At 41.1% G+C, this 20,192-nt stretch overlaps 2 protein-coding genes across 7 annotated transcripts in view; one reads left to right on the top strand and one right to left on the bottom strand.

Annotated features, from left to right (window-relative positions):
- The first annotated feature begins 47 nt into the window (after positions 1-47).
- Positions 48-11,661, top strand: ETFRF1 (electron transfer flavoprotein regulatory factor 1). Of its 3 annotated transcripts, XM_036300928.1 has the most exons (4): positions 76-167; positions 9,496-9,540; positions 10,624-10,706; positions 10,788-11,661. In XM_036300928.1, the coding sequence occupies exons 3-4, from the start codon at positions 10,656-10,658 to the stop codon at positions 11,007-11,009; spliced, it is 273 nt and encodes a 90-aa protein (XP_036156821.1). In that variant the 5' UTR covers positions 76-167; positions 9,496-9,540; positions 10,624-10,655; the 3' UTR covers positions 11,010-11,661. The 3 variants fall into 3 exon arrangements, with proteins under 3 accessions (XP_036156819.1, XP_036156820.1, XP_036156821.1); XM_036300926.1 differs by lacking the exon at positions 9,496-9,540 and having other exon boundaries at positions 48-167; XM_036300927.1 differs by lacking the exon at positions 9,496-9,540 and having other exon boundaries at positions 51-163.
- Positions 11,662-12,347: 686 nt separating this feature from the next.
- The window catches only part of KRAS (KRAS proto-oncogene, GTPase), a 42,177-nt gene continuing 34,332 nt past the window's right edge, over positions 12,348-20,192 (bottom strand). For 2 of the 4 annotated variants that reach the window (XM_036296736.1, XM_036296734.1), the window contains one exon: positions 12,348-16,806. In XM_036296736.1, coding sequence (XP_036152629.1) covers positions 16,690-16,806 — 117 coding nt within the window. In that variant the 3' untranslated portion in view covers positions 12,348-16,689. The remainder of the gene's footprint in view (positions 16,807-20,192) is intronic. The other 2 variants (XM_036296735.1, XM_036296733.1) reach the window with 1 other exon arrangement.

Below are 20,192 nucleotides of genomic sequence, written 5' to 3'. Positions count from 1 at the left end.
GAAACAGCGCTTTCGGCCGCACGGTCCGCGCAGTCGCGCTGCGTCCTTCCGGCCGGCGCCCCGCCCCCTCCGTGACAGCTCGCCCGCACGCCCTCGGCGCTGCGTGGGTGACAGACGCACAGTGGAAGCGGTGCGAAGCTTTACGGCTGCGGCGCGCCGGAAAGTGCGTGAGTGCAGCTCCCGGGTGCTTCCTTGTGCTTTGCGGACCTGGGGTCTGGAGGCGGGGAAGTTACGCTCCGCTCCGGGCGAGGATGTGCTGCGGGCGTGGGAAAGTGTCCGAGCGCCGCCGCCGTTGCGGGTCTCCCCCCTCCCTCTGTCCCCGGAGCGTGCTGGGCGAATGTGTGTCAGGGCCTCCAGGAGGACAGGGGCCACCCCAGCTACCCAGGCCGGCTGCTGCCCAGCTGCCCGGGTCCCCACAGCTTAGGCCAGCGGGTGCGGCCATTTAGACAAGAGGTGGCTTGGCCCCGAGTGGCTTCGTTATTTTTAAATGCATGACCTTCGGATTCTTCTTCCTGCATCTGGTTCTGTTTATTTCCCGTGCAAGGTGTGTGTCGTTTTTTTCTAAGAGCCTCTGTAAACAAGCACTGGGAAGGATCTGAAACAATTCCTGGGTGAACTTATTTCTTACAGATGAAGGTCGCTGAAGCCCAGCCAGGGCCATTACGTTATTTGCCCAAGGTCAAAAATTGTGATAACGCTAGCACAACCTTCAGAATGTGACTCCTCCCCACATGAAGAGACACTGACAACTCAGACCCACAGAAAACTAGAATTAAGTGATATAAGAAATTAAGTGCCTTCCAAAGCCTCGCTGAATTCTCCATGATTTTAGGACCCCAAACCCTGTTTTAGCATAACATGGCATGAAATACTTTAAAATTGTTGACACCATTTCTCATCTCTGAATTCTAATTTTATAATACTCTGGGCAGGCTTGTGTAACTTGACCAACGTTGGCCTCCAGACGAACGTCACTGATTAAATGTATTAATAAATATTACTGAGCTAGTCTTTGTGGGTTACAGTGTTCTCCTCCTTGTAAGAGAAATCCAGGTTGTGGAATGGTTGACATCCCCCTCCAAATCCCCGGTAGTAAGATGAACATATAAATGTTGACTTTGTCTACTTCCGAAGCCGTTTGGAATGGAAGTAAGCTTTTGTTTTAAATTGTTTTTCAACCAAACGACTTTTTATGGTACAAAACCTCAGTCCACTCAACTAGGACTGATTGGGGAAAGGAGGTGATAATTCCAAATTACCTTAGAAGGGTGGGCCTCCAGGGAGAGGACTTGCTCAAACTCTCACTCTTACCAACCTCCCCGCCCCCCCCCCACCCCCCCCCAGGAATTGCTATGGATGTGACAGGACAAGCTGGACTGTGTTCTAGGGGTCACCGCGCTGTAAGAGCTTATGCCAGTGAGCTTGGTTCTCCTCCAGTACTTCTCTTGCAAGCTGCGTAAGAGTCAGAAAGTGTTCCTCTTTCCTTCAGACAGGCGGAATGCCTACCCGTTCTGAACATACATAACCGTCTCCTTTCAACTCACTTACATCATCTGGCTTCTAGGTCGGACTAGACCCGTGGTCGGCAAACTGCGGCTCACGAGCCACATGCAGCTCTTTGGCCCCTTGAGTGTGGCTCTTCCTAAGCCTTAGGAGTACCCTAATTAAGTTAATAACAATGTACCTACCTATATAGTTTAAGTTTAAAAACTTTGGCTCTCAAAAGAAATTTCAATCGTTGTACTGTTGCTATTTGGCTCTGCTGACTAATGAGTTTGCCGACCACTGGGCTAGACCAAGCTGTATGCCAGCCTTGGGGAGCAACATCTCTTGCCACCAACCTCCCTGATTACATAGCCTTCAGTGCTGGCAGTTGTGTTGGAATAAGGTTTTTGTGGGAAGCTTTTTAGGTTTAACTACTTTGGGGATACGTGCTTCGTCTATTTGAGTCAAGTCTACCAGAGCCCAGTAAATAATAAGATTGCATTGCCCTCTTTGCCAGCTTTCTTTCAGCTCTTATTGCCATCTGAACTGTATGGGGAAGCGTGATTAACAACAGCTTTGAGTGCCATAATCCCCAGTAAAATGACAATTCTTACTTAACCCCAGGACTGGAGTTAATGATTAAGTCTTAGCTTCTTAGCCCAGTCACTAGAAAAGCTGTCAGCGGGGATTGTTACCCGAAGCCTTTGCCTACTACGCACATCTGCATTCTCAGAATACAGGGGGACTTCTTTTCATCCCTCACTCATCTGGCTCTTTACAAAGAACAGAAACCACCATACTTGCTGCAAGGTTAAGGAGCAGTCCCAGGTCCCTGCTGCACTTAAACTGTGCACCAATTGCAAACCCAGGGAGACCAATTTTTCCCCAAAACTAAAATACATGTAAATGCCTCAATGTCAGTGTACAATAATAAAGATACACTGCCTTAATCTGTTTAAATTAACATAGCAAAGAATGGGGAAAATTTACCTTAGTCATATCAGCTACTTTTTTTGCTGGGAAAATCCTTTACTAATTTATAAAAAGAACAACAGCTGAAAAGGACAATTTAAGCCATATCTCTAAAAGCTTTCACAGATTTACAGATTGTGAATTAAATATAACTATGCCCTTTCCCAGGAATAAAACAGGCAATCATTTGCAGTTTGAAATTATACCTATGTAGATTGAATTTAGAATTATTTTAAAAGCACATGGTTTTAAGAGCCATTCTTCAATAAGGTTAAACCACATTGGAAAATGGTTCTCAGCCAAACAAGAAACATTTTTTTAAATGAAATTAGGTATTGATATAGCGGGTTATATACACCCATCTAATTTCACTCCCTTCCAAAACTCCACTAAATTTTCATTAAAAGGGCCATAAAAATAAATTGGAAAAATTAGAGGGGGGAGATGGCAATAAGACTTTGAAGCTGCGGAACAGGTGACTGACTTAGCACACCAGAAGAGCTCCATTTATACTGCATCATTCTCAAAAGGCACTGGAACAGGGCCATTGGAATTGGAATTGAAAAATGAAGCAAAGAGGATTAACTGAAAGCTATGTGAGAAACAACTCCAAGTGACTGTGCCCTCTCACTCCCATAGAAGACTGGAGGTTTATTTATGGACAAAATCTGAACTGGGGTGTCTTTAGGCATACTAAGTACACGAGAACTACAGTGAAAAGAAATGAAGTGAATGTGGGCATACATAGTACTGAATGCAAGGCCCCTGTTAATACTGAATAGGCAAATCCTCAGAAGATTGGAAGATACTTCTTTGGGGAATCTGACCAGCCCAAGAGGAAAGAGCTAAGATCGACATGAGCGGTTCCCCAATAAAGGGCCCACTCAAATCCTCCCTAGGTAAAGGTCAAAGTAAGTTGCAACCATGTATGCAGATATTCTAAAATGCATTTTTTGGCCTTTTACTTCTAAGAATAGCCAGAAAAGGTTACCAGTCTTTGGAGGAAAGCTCAGAAGTGATGCAGCAAAAGCAAGCCGGGGGGGAGGGGGGGAAGCAACTTGAAGGAAAACAACAGAAATTGAGAGTAAACTAACAGTAATGAACTCAAAGGAATAGAAATTGTTTTGTTACATTGTATGCTTGTTATGTGAATTAGTTCATGAACTAGTAAAGAAGAGGATTATACAAGTTTTAACATGGAAGTAATGTTGGTTCCTATGTGATTTATGAACTTCAGCATAAAATGAAAGTCTTCACTTAGTTGCTCTACTATCAGCAGGAGTCGTTCAGGTATATTTTTTAAAATTTTTAAACAGGTGCTTACACTCAGGGCTCCTTCTCCAGAGAAGCGTACTCCACTGTATGCAACTACTGATTGGTGGCAGACTGGACCACCTACTCTGACCACTAAGTGTCAAGTCCAAAGGTTTCCTTAAACCAGCTGTCGCCAACCTTTCGGAGCTCACGGACCACCAGTTGGCGACCGCTGTATAGCTCTCTACTTCCATGGTACCTCAATTTCTACCAGCCCTACTTTTAGCATTTAAAAAGTTTTACTGAGGTATAATTGAGATAGAATAAACTACATTTATTTAAAATATAAATACAATTTGATAAACCAAACATATACATAAACTTATGAAATCATCACCACAATCATGATAAATATCCATCATCCCCAAAGACTTCCTCCTGCCTCTTTTGATCCTTTCTTCGTCTCCAGCCCCTAACTCTGTTATTTTTAGCAGTTTAAACATCTCTGTGAGTCTCCAGCTAGGCTCAGAGAAACTCAGGTGATCCAAATTAACTCTGCAAGTACCAGTTTCTGTTTATTAGTTGTTTAGTTGCATAGGATTTGAGTTGTCTGTCCCAAACCTATTTCCCTCCAAAACCCTGTTATTTTTAATGTTTTTGCAACATGAAAGGTTTTTCAGGAATATGTATATGTAATCTCAAAGTACTTCTCACAAAATGCTTACTAACTTCAAACCAGTGGGAGTAACTTTACAGATAATCCAAACCTTAATCTAGTGATCAAAATTAACATCAATCATAATAAACAAATTGGAACTGTGTCCACCTGATAAGATACAATAAAATGAACAAACCAACATGTCTGTAATATGTTTGCCCAAACTACATAACCTTAATCTAGCCATGAGTTAACATCACAATGAGACACATTCTACAAAATACATGGGCAATGTGTAATCTTGGATTCGATCTTTTTGTTATCTCTATATATAAAACCCTAATATGCAAATAGACCAAAGAGCTGAACAACTGAACAACCAAACAACCAGTCGCTATGACGTGTGCTGACCACAAGGGGGCATGCACAGAACATGGAGGGCATCGGCAGCAGGCAGCTGAGCGCAGAACATGGTGGGCGTCAGCCGCGGCGGGATGATGGAGGAGAGCAGGGGTCCCAGACCAAGGCAGGGCGCCAGTCGCTGTCATTAGGATGAGCCTCTGGTAGTTACTGAAAATTCTTTGCTCCCGTGCGCTGTGGTCCCGCCCAGTGCTCAACCTGCTGCTGGCACTGGCCCCGTTCTCACCCGCTGCCAGCGCCAGAGCCACCGCTTGCACTGCCAGTGCTGGCCCCAATTGCTCAGCACCATAAGCAGGTACGAGTGGCAGCTGCCAGCCCTGATAACCCCTCATGGCTTCTTCACCTCCTCCTGTTCCTGAGAGGCGATTGGGGCCGGCAGCCGCCTCTCGCACCCGCTGCTGGCAATGGCCCCGCTCACACTCACTGCCGGTGCCGGAGCCGCCACTCGCACCCACAGCCAGTGCTGGAGCCGCCGCTCGCACCTGCTGTTGGCGCCCGGTGCTGATCCCAATCACTCAGCACCGTCAATGGATGCGAGCAGCAGCTGCCAGCCCGATAGCCCCTGAGGGCTTCTCCACCTCCCCCTGCTTCTGAGGGGCAATCAGAGCAGCAGCCACAACTTGCCCCCACTGCTGGCACCGACCCCAGTCACTCTGTACCGTCAGCAGGTGTGAGCGGAGCTGGTGCATGAGAGCGGTGGCGGTGGGAGCTGGGCTGACAGCAGACAGGGGACCAGGGACTGTGGTGGGAGGGGCTGGGTAGGGGCGCAGATGGGCCAAAACCCACCCCTGTGCCCACCACAGACTTGTGGCCCAGTTCCTTTTACGGTGCATAGATTTGTGCACTGGGCACCTAGTGCAATAAGGGCATCTTTAGGACAAGTGCCAGAACATGAAGGGGTTGTTGATCAAATGGGAGTAATAGAGCAGTGTTAACTTCCTGATGCCAATCATTGTATTGTTCTGTAGGAAGTGTCCTTATTCATGGACAATACACTCTAAAGCTGTGCTGTCCAGTGTGGTAGCAACTAAGTCCTGGGTACCTGTAAGCCCTTAAAATATAGCTAGTGTAATACATTGAAATAATATTTTAAATATAAAGAATGTTATTAAATGATTTTATTTTATGATATGTACTACTAAAAAATGTAAAATTACCTAAGTGCCTCTTATATTTCTATTGGATGGCTATGCAAAGTATTCAGGCTGATGGAACAGCATGTTAGTAACTTCTCAAATAGTTCTGGAAAAAATATTTGTAGTGTGTTGCAACTTTCCTGCAAGGTTGAAATCATCTATACTAATAAAAGAGTAATATGCTAATTAGACCGGAGACCTTCCGGACAATGCCATGATGGCAGGGCCGAGGTAGAGGCGGTTAGGGGCGATCAGGCTGGCAGGGGAGGGCAGTTGGGTGCAAGCAGGCCAGCAGGGGGAGCAATTGGGGGTGAGCAGGCCGGCAGGGGGGGCAGATGGGGGCGAGCAGGCCAGCGGGGGGGGGGGGCTGGTGGGGGCAAGCAGGCCAGTGGGGGGGCAGTTGGGGGCACACACGCTGGCAGGGGGGTGATGGGACAGTTGGGGGTGAGCAGGCTGGCAGGGGGGCTGCAGTTGGGGGCAAGCAGGCCAATGGGGGGGCATTTGGGGGAAGCAGGCTGGTGGGGGGGAGGGGGCAGTTGGGGGCAATCAGTCTGGCAGGGGTGGGCAGTTAGGGGTGATCAGGCTGGTGGGGGGGGGGGCTGTTGGGGTTGATCAGGCCAGCAGGAAGAGTGGTTAGGGGTGATCAGGCAGGCAGGCAGGAGAGCAGTTAGGAGCCAGCAGTCCCAGATTGCGAGAGGGATGTCCAACTGCCGGCAGTTGGACATCCCCTGAGGGGTCCCAGATTGGAGATGGTGCAGGCCAGGCTGAAGGACAACTCCCCCTGTGCACGAATTTTGTGCACCAGGCCAATAGTCTACCTATATATATATAAAAGCTTAAGTGACCGTTACAACCGAATGACCGGAACGACTGGTCGACCAGTCGCAATGATGCACACTGACCACCAGGGGGCAGACACTCAATGCAGGAGCTGCCCTCTGGTGGTCAGTGCACTCCCACAGCCAACCTCCCGTGGCCTCTCCCTGCTGCTGGCCGGCCCCCCTGATAGGCCCTGATTGGGGGGCCGACTGGCCAACTTTCCAGGGTCCCTGGCCGGTGGGCCCCCCCAATGGACTTCAATCTCCAGCCAGGTTGTGGGACCTCATCCATGCACAAATTCATGCACCGGGCCTCTAGTATCTATATAAAAAGCCAGTAACCAGAACACTGGAACGACTGATCGCTATGATGCCCACTTCATCCAGCGAACCAGGTGGATCTGGGAGTGAGGCTGGCTGACCAAACCCCGCCCCTGCCGGCCCCGCCCCTGGTTTCTCCCTACCCCAATAGGGGGTGGGGCCTGCCAGCCAACCTCCTGTAGCCCCTCCCCCCACCCAGTCCCGCCAAGATGGGCCCTCACCACCCCACTTGGCCCATGGCCCCTCCCCTTGGCCAGCTCTGCCCCTGATCAGCCTCCCATCTCCAATCAGGGGCAGGGCTGGCTGGCCAACCACCCATGGCCCCTCCCCCATGCCGCTGGCCCCTGTTTGCCCCTCCCAGCCCATTCGGGGGTGTGGCCAGCTGGCCCACCGCCCACAGCCCCTCTCCATGGCTGGCCCCATCCCTGGTCAGCCCACACCACCCCATTGGGCCCAAAGCCCCTCCCCCCAGCCAGTTCCACCCCTGATCACCCCCCCCACACCAATCAGGGGCGGAGCCAGCCCACCCACTGCCCATGGCCCTTCCCTATGGCCGACCCCACCCCCAGTTGGCCCCCCCCCATCAGGGGCGGGGCCCGCTGGCCAACCTCCCGCCATCTCCTCCTCCTGACAGGCCCGGCCCGGATCCGCCAATTGGGGCTGGGCCAGCTGGACCCAACCCGGCCACGAATTCATGCACTGGGTCTCATCTATAATAATAAAAGTGTAATATGCTAATTAGACCGGATGTCCTTCCAGACAAAGCCCAGGTTCCGGGTGCCTGCCAGCAGCCACAGGGACACCTGGATCCCAGGTGCCAGAGGGAAGCCGGTGCCAGCAGCTGGGGGAAGGTCTAGTTTCAAAATAAAAATTGTTAATGAGGGACTGTTTTCATAGGTCATTGGGAAAATTGGAATTACAGAATTTTAGAGGAGGTTAATAACTGACATTAACATTTACTTTGGGCCTATTTATGTTAGGAATTTTATTATTTAACTAGAGGCCTGGTGCACAAAAATTTGTGCACTGGGGAGGGGGGGGGGTCTCTCAGCCCGGCCTGTACCCTCTCGCAGTCTGGGACCCCTCGGGAGATAACGACCTGCTGGCTTAGGCCCGCTCCCGAGTGGCAGAGGGCAGGCCCAATCCCTAGGTGCAGCCCCTGGTCAGGCTCAGAGCAGGGCCGATTGGGGAGTTGGGGCGCCGCCCCCTGTCATGCACAGAGCAGGGCCCATCAGGGGGTTGGGGCTCCATACCCTGTCATGCACAGAGCAGGGTCAATCAGGGGGTTGGGGAGCTCCCCCCTGTCACGCACAGAGTAGGGCCAATCAGGGGGTTGGGGAGCTCCCCACTGTCACTCACAGAGTAGGCCCGATAGGGGAGTTGGGGCACCGCCCCGTCACACACAGAGCAGGGCCGATCAGGGGGCTGAGGGCTGTTTTCAGGCTGCCCTCTATCACCCACAGAGCAGGGCCAATCAGGGGGTTGGAGCACTGCCACTGTCACACTCAGGGCAGGGCCGATGGGGAGGTGATGGCTCTACCCCATCACACACAGAGCGGGGCCCGTTGGGGGGGGGTGTTGGGGTGCCACCCTCTATCACCCACAGAGCAGGGCCGATCAGGGGGTTGGGGCGCCGCCACTGTCACACTCAGGGCCGGGCTGATGGGGAGGTTATGGCTCTACCCCGTCACACACAGAGCAGGGCCCGGGGGGGCGGGGGGGTTGGGGCGCTGCACCCTATCACACACAGAGCAGGGCCGATCAGGGGGTTGGGGAGCTCCCCCCGTCACACACAGAGCTGCAGGGCGATCAGGGGGTTGGGGAGCTCCCCCCTATCAGGTACAAAGCAGGGCTGATCAGGGGGTTGGGGCACCTTCCCCTGTCATGAACAGAGCAGGGCGGATAGGGAGGTTGTGGCCCCGCCCCCTGTCACACACAGAGCTGCAGGGCGATCAGGGGGTTTGGGCGCTGCCCCGTCACGCTGATTCTGGTGCCGGGAGGCCTCTCGGCTCCGCTGATCCCAGTGCTGGGAGGCCTCGCGGCTCCACTGATCCTGGTGCTGGGAGGCATATTACCCTTTTACTATATAGGATAGAGGCCTGGTGCGTGGGTCGGGGCCGGCTGGTTTGCCCTGAAGGGTGTCCTGGATCAGGGTGGGGGTCCCCACTGGGGTGCCTGGCCAGCCTGGGTGAGGGGATGATGGCTGTTTGCAGCTGGTCACACACCCTTCAGGGTGGGGGTCCCCACTGGGGTGCCTGGCTAGCCTGGGTGAGGGGATGATGGCTGTTTGCAGCTGGTCACACACCCTTCAGGGTGGGGGTTTCCACTGGGGTGCCTGGCCAGTCTGGGTGAGGGGCTGAGGGCTGTTTTCAGGCTGGCGGGTGACTGAAGCTCCCAACTGCTCCTTTTTTTCTTTTTTATTCTGGGCCAGCTTTAGCTCTATCTCCAGCTCTGAGGCCTCTGCTGCTGAAAGCAGGTATCTGGTTTGTTTGGGTTCTATAATCGAAACACTGTATCAACTCCAGCTCTGAGATCCCGGCAGGCTGAAAGCAGGTTTCTGGGGTTTTGTTTAGCTTCCATATTTGTAACAATGTTTCAAACTGCAAGCTCAGAGGCCAGCAGCGGCAGGCGGGGAACGTTGGAGTCCTCCGTCAGTGAAGCAAGCAAGCCTCATGTTCGCTTCAAACTGCCTGGCTGCCGGCCGCCATCTTGGCTGGCAGTTAATTTGCATATCGCCCTGATTAGCCAACGGGAAGGGTAGCGGATGTACAGCTAATTACCATGTTTCTCTTTTATTAGATAGGATCCCCACAATTATAACAAGTATTGGGAATTATTGTCTGTTTAGGATATCCTGGTTCATTAACCAATTATACATGAGATATCATCTATCCCATTAGATGTTGCCTGCTCATGTAACCCCTTATGAGTTGTTCATTTTGCCTCTTTACCACCAATCTTATTGCCCATCTACCATTAATTGTGAGCCTGCTCAACTCACACAGCAAGTTTCTCCTACTTTTTGGCCTTTCTTAGGATAGCACCCTTCTACATTTGACCAGGCCTCTTCTCAATGTCCTCCAAACAGATCTGACCTTGCCTTAAGAGCAGAAAAAATACAATTTTCCTTTTGATGATAAGGAAATTGAGGCTCAGAAAGGTTAAGTAACCTATACATTATAAAGCTGGCATGCCAATCTAGTTCTAATTCATTCTACTGTGGTATTAAAAGGAGGTATACCTACATATTTGACAATTCATTTTCTCTCATTATCCTATTTCCCTCATGGGACTTGTCAAAATTCATAATTATCTTGTTTTTTTATGTCTCCCCCAGGAGATGTTTGTTCTGTGAAAGCAGGTATCTTATCTGACCAATGTTCATAGGTATATCCCATTGCCTGAAACATAAAAATGCTCAAAATATTAATTGGGTTAAAAAAAAAAAAAAGCATTTTCCCACCATGTAAAATCTGTTTTTCTTCATTTTTACTACAATACAGTTATGTGGAAAAAAAACATAAACAAAACAAAACCCACAGACTTTCTTTTTCTTTAGGTATGCTATATATAAGTGGATATTTTCCATAAATGAAAATGGCCAATTCTTTAAGAGGAGAAGTACTGAATCTTTATAAAAATGTAAGTAATTACGTTGCCAACTTTATAAATGTTGTTCCTAGACATGGATTGTTTAGAAATATATAATCTTTCTTTTTTAAGCTGCTGTACCTTGGACGAGACTATCCAAAAGGAGCAGACTATTTTAAAAGGCGTCTGAAGAATGTTTTCCTTAAAAACAAAGATGTGAAGGACCCAGAGAAGATCAGAGAACTGATTGCACGGGGTGAATTTGTAATGAAAGAGCTAGAAGCCTTATATTTCCTTAGGAAATACAGAGCTATGAAACAGCGCTATTATTCAGATACCAAAGACACTAACTGATCATTACTATAATTTCACTAAAACCAGTGCCAGCTGTTTATGTATAAATATAAAAATAATTCTAACTTAAAATGGCAACATATACATGACATATAAAAAATACTTAAGCTGCCTTAACTGAGCTAAAACAGGGTTAACTTATATTTATACTGTGTTTTATCAGCAACCCTTAATGCACAATTTTATACTAACACAACGTTGCCAACTACAAATTATAGATTAATGAGTACCTAATTTCAAATGAAAAATAATGTACTTAAAACAACTGTAACTTAATAGATTTTTGCCAATTATCCTTAGTCCATTTTTCCATTTAACTGACAATGCTATTTAATTCACATGAAACTAGGCAAAATAATGTCTTTTACATTTATTGTCTTTAATTTTTGAAGGAATACCTTATTTTTTTCCCCATCTGGTATATTAGCAAGGTTCACTACAAAACAAATAGCACCTGGTCATGATTTTAGTGCAGTTATAGAAATAATACATATGAAGATTACTTCTGTACTTGAAATACCTTGCCAGTGATTGGCATTACATACATACCTATTCAATATCTCCATTATTTTGCTTCTAGCTTCCTTTGGACCTTAAAATAAATCACCTGTTGTGTATCAATTACCTTCTTTGATAAAAAGTGATGAAGTTATTTTTTTTGTCATAAAGGTAGATCTGTTTTCATCTACTTATAAATGAGTTAACATGGCAATGGAATTAAAACTAAGATGGGCTCAGTGGATAGAACGTTGGCCTGCGGACTGAAGGGTTCCAGGTTCGATTTTGGCCAAGGGTCAGGTTGCGGGCTCCATCCCCAGTAGTGGGTGTGCAGGGGGCAGCCAATCAATGATTCTCTCATCATTGATGTTTCTATCTCTCTCTCCCTTCCTCTCTGAAATCAATAAAAAATATATTGTAAAAAAACTAAGATGGTCTTAAGCAAACACACCTTACAAAATGTTCACAGCACCTTTCATAAATATTTCTAACTTATAAGCTGCAAAAAAAGATTTACTAAAACACTATAGTATCTGTGACTTATGAACTATTCCAATTCCATATCAATTGTTGGGCAAATGTCTCAAATTTCTGTTAAGAAATACACTAGCCCTAGCTGGTTTGGTTCAGTGGATAGATCGTCAGCCTGAAGACTGAAGGGTCCCAGGTTCAATTCTGGACAAGGGCACATGCCCGGGTTGTGGGCTTGATCCCTAGTAGGGGGCGTGCAAGAGGCAGCTAATCAATGATTCTCTCTCATCATTGATGTTTCTATATCTCCCTCTCCCTTCCTCTGAAATCAATAAAAATATATATATTTTTTAAAAATACACACTAGCATAGCCATCATAACTATTTTTATTACATTACAATAATTAGGAGCAGTACAGTTCATGACAAAAATATTACAAGTTTCAGATCACTTCACAGCACATACTCCTATAAACATTTAAAAGTTAATTTTAATTAAAAGAGTGGTCATTTTTAAATGTAATGTTTGATATGACCAACATTCCTAGGTCAGCGCAAACGAATGATGGAAAACAACTGGATCACACTGCGTATGTCCCACAAGAAAAGCACAATGTACAAAATGTGCATGTTTCAGTTTACACTATACAAAAATAGTTAAAATACATTCCAGGTAAACATGTTACATTAAGAAATAGTACTAGTAAGAAATTGGCACTCAAAGGAAAAATGCAAAAGTATTTTCAACATGAAAACACAAGACAGTGGAACTGGAAACTTTTGGATAAAACATTACATTACCCATTTAACTCTATGGGGAGGGGCGATCTCTGTAACTGACATTTCTGCAGGTAATAATTTTGTTTTCCCTAAATTCATCTAAATTACCTAGCATCATCCCAAACAGGCACTTAAAACTATTGAACTAAAATAAGTATTAATCTAGTTATCACTATTTTTTAAGAACTGGTTAAGAATATATCTTTAGAAAGAAATAATTTCATTTTCTGAAGGAATTTGCAGCTACCAGTTGTATGCTGTTCAATTTATCAAAGCAGATTTCATGCTACCCAATATTAACAGAGAAGTTATTAAATTCAGTTTTATAGTAACTGCTAGGTTCTTAAAAATCAGCAATATATAATTACTATGAAAGTATTATTTTTGGACAAATGTAAATGATACTAGCTTTTATTACCTACAAAAACAATGTGTAGAAAAATGGCTAGAAGAAAAAACAGTAACTGGAATACAAATGAGATGAACTTATGCAAACTTCAACTTAACATGCCTCACAAGATTTCTTTATATATTAGGACAAAATTGTGCGATGGTGGCAAAGGTTTTGATAACCTATAAAAGTTAGGTTCTAAATTCCTATGCAGTGTGACTCAGTTAAAATAGAGCCTAGAATTCCCAATTGGGAATATTCATTCAAATTTTACTATATACTTCTGATACATTCTTCCACAAACATGTTTATGTCTTAAGACTATAATTTAGCATTTTTTCAACTTCAACTTTATCTTAAGTCTGTAATAATTAGATAACATTTATGTTACTCCTAGGATCATCTTTCCTCTTTTAAAATCTCTATGAAAACAAACCTGTGTCAATTTATTCTAAATTTAGATAATAAAGGATAATTACCACTGCATTAAAAAAAAATTTCCCAGCTACATCAAAAATTCAAGAGTCCTAAAAAATCCCCTCACTCAATTATGCACTGCTATTCTTGAAGCATGGCCATTTCTTTATCTTGGGTAGAAACAAGAGGAGGTTCTATATAAGTCTTAACACTCCACCTAGATAATATTCCATGAACCTTAGTTTAGCAAACCATTCCAGAAATCGTAATGATTTTTACACAGAAATGTCCTTTTCTGTCCATTAGTTCAGGCATATGTTTAATCGTCCTTAAATAAACATAGCTATTTCAGAATTCATTATTAATTTTAAAGTCTATTTTAATTACTTACACAAAGAGACCAACCAGAATATTACACACTTGGGGATTTTAATATTATTACATACAACTTAATGTATACTATAATTGTCCCAACAGAGTCACACAATTATGCCAAATAAAAATATATAATCAAGCTTACTCCTTTAAAACAATGAAAAATGATTTATATAAAGTAGCTTGATTAAACAGTTACACTGGAATCAGAGCAAAATAATTATTCCAAAAATGGAAGAAATTTCAAGAGACCGACTCCCTTCCCTACAAAACTAAAATATGCATGGTTATTTCTGGGTCATGTGCCAAACGCCTTACAAAGATTACAAACCACTCTAGAATATAAAGACTACTTTAGCATAAAGATTATGTCCCTTTTACCATAATATCCTCGGTGCCTTGTGTAGTGCCTGGCATTTAGAAGGCACTCAAATATGTTGAATAAATGAACCACGCTAAAAAGCTTTATAAATTAAATTTTGAAGTATTTTTCACTGTAAGATTTTAGTTATTAAAACAATGCAATGTGTCACTGTTACCAGAGTTAATCCTAATGATAAATTATCTAAGGAATTCTTTCAGCACAGTCCTAATTACAGATTATCTAAGGAATTCTTTCAGCACTACCTTTATTAAATTCTTCTTCCATTGGATAGGGTTCTGTCTACTCATAGCAGGTATGAAAATTCCTACATAGTCACTAATGGACCAGTCAGCAAACATGATATTCAAAGGTTAAAGATTAAATTGCTACAACCACCTCAAAAATTAGCCATTAGGTCAAATCCCACTGTAGTATCTGTCAGATTATGTTGAGCTTGAGCAAATAAGATGTAAGGCATTCTGATGTGACTTGATCTGAAGCCTTCAAGGAGATACCCAAAACAGCAATAAATCTTGAGGTTAGGGGGAATTAGATATATTAAAAGCATCAAGTCATTGGCCATATAGAAGGGTAGGCAGGCAAGATGACACTAATATGGGAGGAAAAGTCTTGAATATGGAGAAAGGATATTCAAAAATGAACTTCACCTCTTGCATAATTGCCTAAAACTGGTATTGAAGATAATAACACAGGTAAAAATTATGCCAAGATTGACAAACAGGTATATTTTTATGTAAACTGAATGTAAATCACATAATTGTAAGGCTAGCTATGGCCTTGAGATGAGTTATTTTAACATGAAGAAATGATAAGTGATCTGCCCAAAATCAAAGTTGTAAGACACCAAAATCTAAGTCACCTTCCTCCTAGTCCAATGATATTTTCACCTCTTGCTTTAAATGTACCATCTCACTTTAAATATCTTAAAATAAGCAACATTTTAAATGCACTGAAAGAATCATTTTGTTAATTTATCTATTTTTAAACCTTATTCTTTAAACAAAAATGGACCAGACTTGTAAAGTGTTTATGAAATGTTACTTTAGCATGTTAAGAGAACTAGACAATACTAGAGACTTTGAAACTTTTTCCCTTCATTATTTAAAAAAGTTAAAGTTTTGCCCCATCCCCCAAACCTCATTTAAAATATATACATATAATTTAAGTTCTGTTGTTATTTTTAAGTTATGTTCCTGATCTGTCAGCAGAACCACCACATAGTGAGAACGTATCTTGCTGAGCTAGCCACATCTCTTCCAGTCCCCATTTTTTGACCAACCAATGCTTGACAACACGGGGAGACCATAGGGATGCACTCCATACTGTGAAACTCACAATGGAGCTCAGGGGTTCACACAGGGCCTGGACTTCAACTTGGTCTCTTTAACACCTACTCTAACTGACTCAAATAATCTTTAATATCACTACCAGAATTAAAATTATTTTTAAAGACTGAAGTTCAAGAAAAGGTTTATTGAAAGTTATGGTAGGAAAGAGCACTCTGACACAGGGAGACTATATTTAATTCCTACGAGAATTTTTATACACGTTAAAATTTTTTAAAATTATTACAAAAATTTAGTAGCATGTAAATATACCCCCAAATGGTTGCTAGAATCCTCATTACATACTGGGTCTGCATTAACAGGAAAAGCTATTAAGAGTATTATAGGAGTTTATCTAATGTGGACAGTAAATAGCCTTTTAATATTTTCCATTGCCTTGTCTTTTTTTCCTTTTTTCCCCTTTTATAGAAAAAATATATTATTTTTGGGAACATGACTATGACAAATAGCAGTGAAAGAGGAAGAAAGCCTTTGTGAACAGTGTACATTTACATTAAGTAACGGCAACTGAAACTACAGGACATGATGGCTACAAGATGAATCTACAGGAAGCTCAGAAATTCGTGTTCCCTTAATGTTCTGGCAAAACCAATCATGAAATCTCAATTGAAGTTAAAATTAGTAATTAATCCATGTAGGTGACTAGTGAAAACACAGAATAGGGAGGGTTTAAAAGCTTCATTAATTTGTTTCACATTGAAGTTCACAATTGGTAAGAAAAATAGGAAGTAATCAACTGCATGCACCAAAAACCCCAAGAAAGAAATCTTAGGTATTCAGTTTCTTTTTCACAGGCATTGCTAGTTCAAAAACCAAAACTCAGGGAATACTGGCACTTAGAGAAAAAAAAGTTTCCACTGTCATTTTAAAATAAGCATTCAAGATAAAAGCTAATAGTTTGAATGGAGCAGAAAAAAAAAGTTAGGTAATGCTAAAGTTAAACAAATGCTAATAATTTAGTGTAATATACAAAAATTATCACTTAAGTATACCTTAAGAAAAAAGTACAAATTGTATTTACATAATTATACACTTTGTCTTTGACTTCTTTTTCTTCTTTTTACCATCTTTGCTCATCTTTTCTTTATGTTTTCGAATTTCTCGAACTAATGTATAGAAGGCATCATCAACACCCTGAAATATAAAACAAGTATTACAATGTGAATATATATGATGGTTTGAGGTGTACAGATAACAGGAAAGGTGTATCACTAATGAAAACATTAATACTGAGAGAGAGGACACCTATAGGCAAATGAGTATTTATCAGACCTTTAACATTCTTTTAATGTCTTCTTCATAGATATTTTGTCAATGTTATAAATGGAAACACTGATTTTAACAAAAGGAAATGAAAAGCAAAGGCATAGAATCCTACATAAGCTTCACAAATGCTTTTTCCCAGAACTTAATTTGCTACTAATTTTTACGTATCAGCACACCTTGGTAACCAAAATCCAAATGTGTACGTGTGTTGAAAATGTGTTTACACTTAATTATCCCTGAGTGTCTAGATGTTAAATATTAAGCCTGCAAGTATATAATATTTTCATAATTATTCACAGTAATAATATTTGAGCTCTGGTTCAATATTTGTTTAAATCTGTTAGATTTAGATAATTACTGAGAAGTAAACAGTATTTGAATATACTTTCAGTTTTAAAATATATACTGTAGTAAGGCATTAGTTTCAATTATTACTTAATCATGTAAGGAAGAAATTTAAAGTGACCCAACACACACACTACTTTGAAAAATGTAATACTCTGATTTATGGAAAAGGAGCGAAATCATTTAAATAGGGGTATAATTTACCAATTTAAAGAATATTCTATTTTACTTATTTGGTTTCTATTTGGTATATTAGGTATTCAAAAATTTGCCATAGAAAGCCAAATGCTGTATCTTCAAAAAAATATATATTTGGTCATTTTGGCTGACATCTATTTGTGATCAAAGCAATGTACCAAAATCAGTAATGGTGGAAAGTGATTTTAGGTCAGAATAATTTTCAATCTAATAATTCATTACGTGAAAAGTGGCACTCTGAATATAGTAGCAGGACAGTTTTTAACTGCAATACTGAAATTATACAAGATCTATACATAGTCAATTCTTGTCATGTACCGATTAGAGCAAACTAAATATAAAAGCAAAATAAAATTAAAGAAAAAATATTATCTTCTATATATTTTTAAATCTGTTCAACTCAGTAGTACTATTTTTAAAAGCCTGTTAATATAATGATACTTTTTAGCTTGGACACTAGAGGGAATCTTAGAAACAAATACCCAACAATTAAAGTTATATAAATCAAGTCACCTTAAAAACAATGAACATTAGGTTTTTACTCATTTTAACCACCTCTGTTGATATTCATATAAACACATTTGTTGTTATCCTAAAAATAATTTAAAATTTAAGTGATATGATTTCTCCTTTATTGTATTACTAAAATCTTCCAAAATTAGTATTTCAAAATAACAGCAAAATTAAATCAGGACATTTTCTTCAAGTTTCACTTATCTAATTTTCACAACAAATCTAAAATTCAGAGAAGTATCACCAATATCTTTTTAGTGAATACAGAGTGGTAATGAGAGGATTACTCACATTTAAACAAATAGTAAGAAAAACCAGCATTACTGATATGAACACTAGTGAATAAACAAGCTCTCCAAGAAAGCCCCCAAGCTGCACTCATTGAATGCTCCCCACTTTCTGAAATCATTATTGATATAACATATGCTTTTGTTTCATCCAAAGTAGTGAGGAAAAGTAATAGACAATTTATCAAGCAATACAATCAAGGCCTAATATATATAAACCTTCATGCTAATCTCCTTAAATAAAAAGCAAAAAATTTCCAATGATATAGTAAAGAATAATTTTATAGCTCACCAACCCTTGACTAATTTATGAAAATAAACCCTTAAAATGGAATACTTAAAAGAGGATCTAATCCACCTCACTTAACTTTCATAAATGCTCTTTGATCACAATTCCATAAATAATCTACTCCATTTCAACTTTTATAATGAAGAAAAATGTCAATGGTACTAAACTGGTGAAGTAGAAGCAATAAAAAATCACAAGATGGATATAAAAAAACACAATCTAAGTTAAAACAACACACAAGTATTTAGGATACAACGAAAACCTAATCTGTTAACATTACCTTCTTTTAAGATTCTGACAAATATTTTAGGTTCACATCGCACAGAACCCTCCTTACTAGGCAATCTTACTAAAATAATTTCAATGATTAGGGAAATGTTACAATTAATCAAAACAGAGCAGTAAATGCCTTTTTTTCATATGGAAACTAGTTTATTCTCATACACACATATATGACAAAAGTAGTATCCAGTAATTATTTTATTTAAACTCATCTATTTTAGGGCTAAGAAAAACTAATTTGTACCTATTTATCAAGTTTTATAAAAATATTCTTATTTAAAATGTTAAACATTACAAATACACTTTTTTCTTTACATAAATGCTATCCATGTCCACTGAAAAGACATGAATTAAATTCATCATGCCCAACAATCATTTGATATTCACACTACATAGTCAATGAAAATAGTTTGCACAATGAGAAACTTTAGAAAAGTATGATTCCACCTTTGTTTAAATAAAGATTTAAAGCACAAAATTTATTTTATTCCAAATAGTTCTACTTTAAAAATCACCTAATAGTAAGATAATAGGAGAAAATAAAAAATTAAAATAGAAAATTATACTTAATCATTTATATCGAGCTCATGGCTACTGTAATTTAAAAAGTCTGACTTTTCAAATTGCATTGCAATGTTCAATTTTATCACACCTTCCAAATTATGATACTGCTTTAGATAATGATACTAAAAATATCAAGAGTTCATAAATCTCAATAAAAATTAATGTCAGGCATGCTTTCTTCTTCTGAATTTACATTAGTACTAGAACACATGATATATTCTGGTATGGAATCTACTATTCAGATGTATATTTCATACTTTTGAGAGCTACATTATTTCTGACCTCAAATTTATATAATAAAGACTACCTACCTTTAGTTTAATCAGCACAATAAATGATATCCTATAGTTTTATTTCATGTTCTCACGGAACATTATATATTACAAACAATATATATCAAAATCTAAATAAAGCTTTGGCATAAAATTTATGGCATCTATTGAGTCATAGGTTTTCTGAGCAAGACCAATCTAATATGGATTTAGAAAGGAAATTGAAAAATCACACGCAATAAAATTCAACAGGAACCTCATTAGGCATGGACATGTAAAAATGAAAAAAAAATGTGATTCTGGCTAAGATTCTACTGGACAGGAACCAAATATAAAAGGTTATTTCAAGTAATATGGTAAGCATGTAAGAAAGGATACTGGGAATACACAGGAAGGGCATTATGCTTAGTCTAAAGGTTTAAAGAAAGATTCTTAGAAGACAGATTACAGAATCACAAAAAAGTACTACCTAATTTATAAGACTAGGGGATAAGAATACTAGTA

This window comes from Myotis myotis, unplaced genomic scaffold (assembly GCF_014108235.1).
Source record: "Myotis myotis isolate mMyoMyo1 unplaced genomic scaffold, mMyoMyo1.p scaffold_m19_p_3, whole genome shotgun sequence".
Classification (NCBI taxonomy): domain Eukaryota; kingdom Metazoa; phylum Chordata; class Mammalia; order Chiroptera; family Vespertilionidae; genus Myotis; species Myotis myotis.
This window is presented reverse-complemented; position numbering and strand designations above follow the sequence as displayed.

Coding starts and splice junctions, on each gene's coding strand:
- ETFRF1 (XM_036300926.1), top strand. CDS start 10,656: ATGAAAATGGCCAATTCTTTAAGAGGAGAAGTACTGAATCTTTATAAA. Junction 10,707..10,787: donor TACTGAATCTTTATAAAAAT/GTAAGTAATTAC, acceptor TTCTTTTTTAAG/CTGCTGTACCTTGGACGAGA.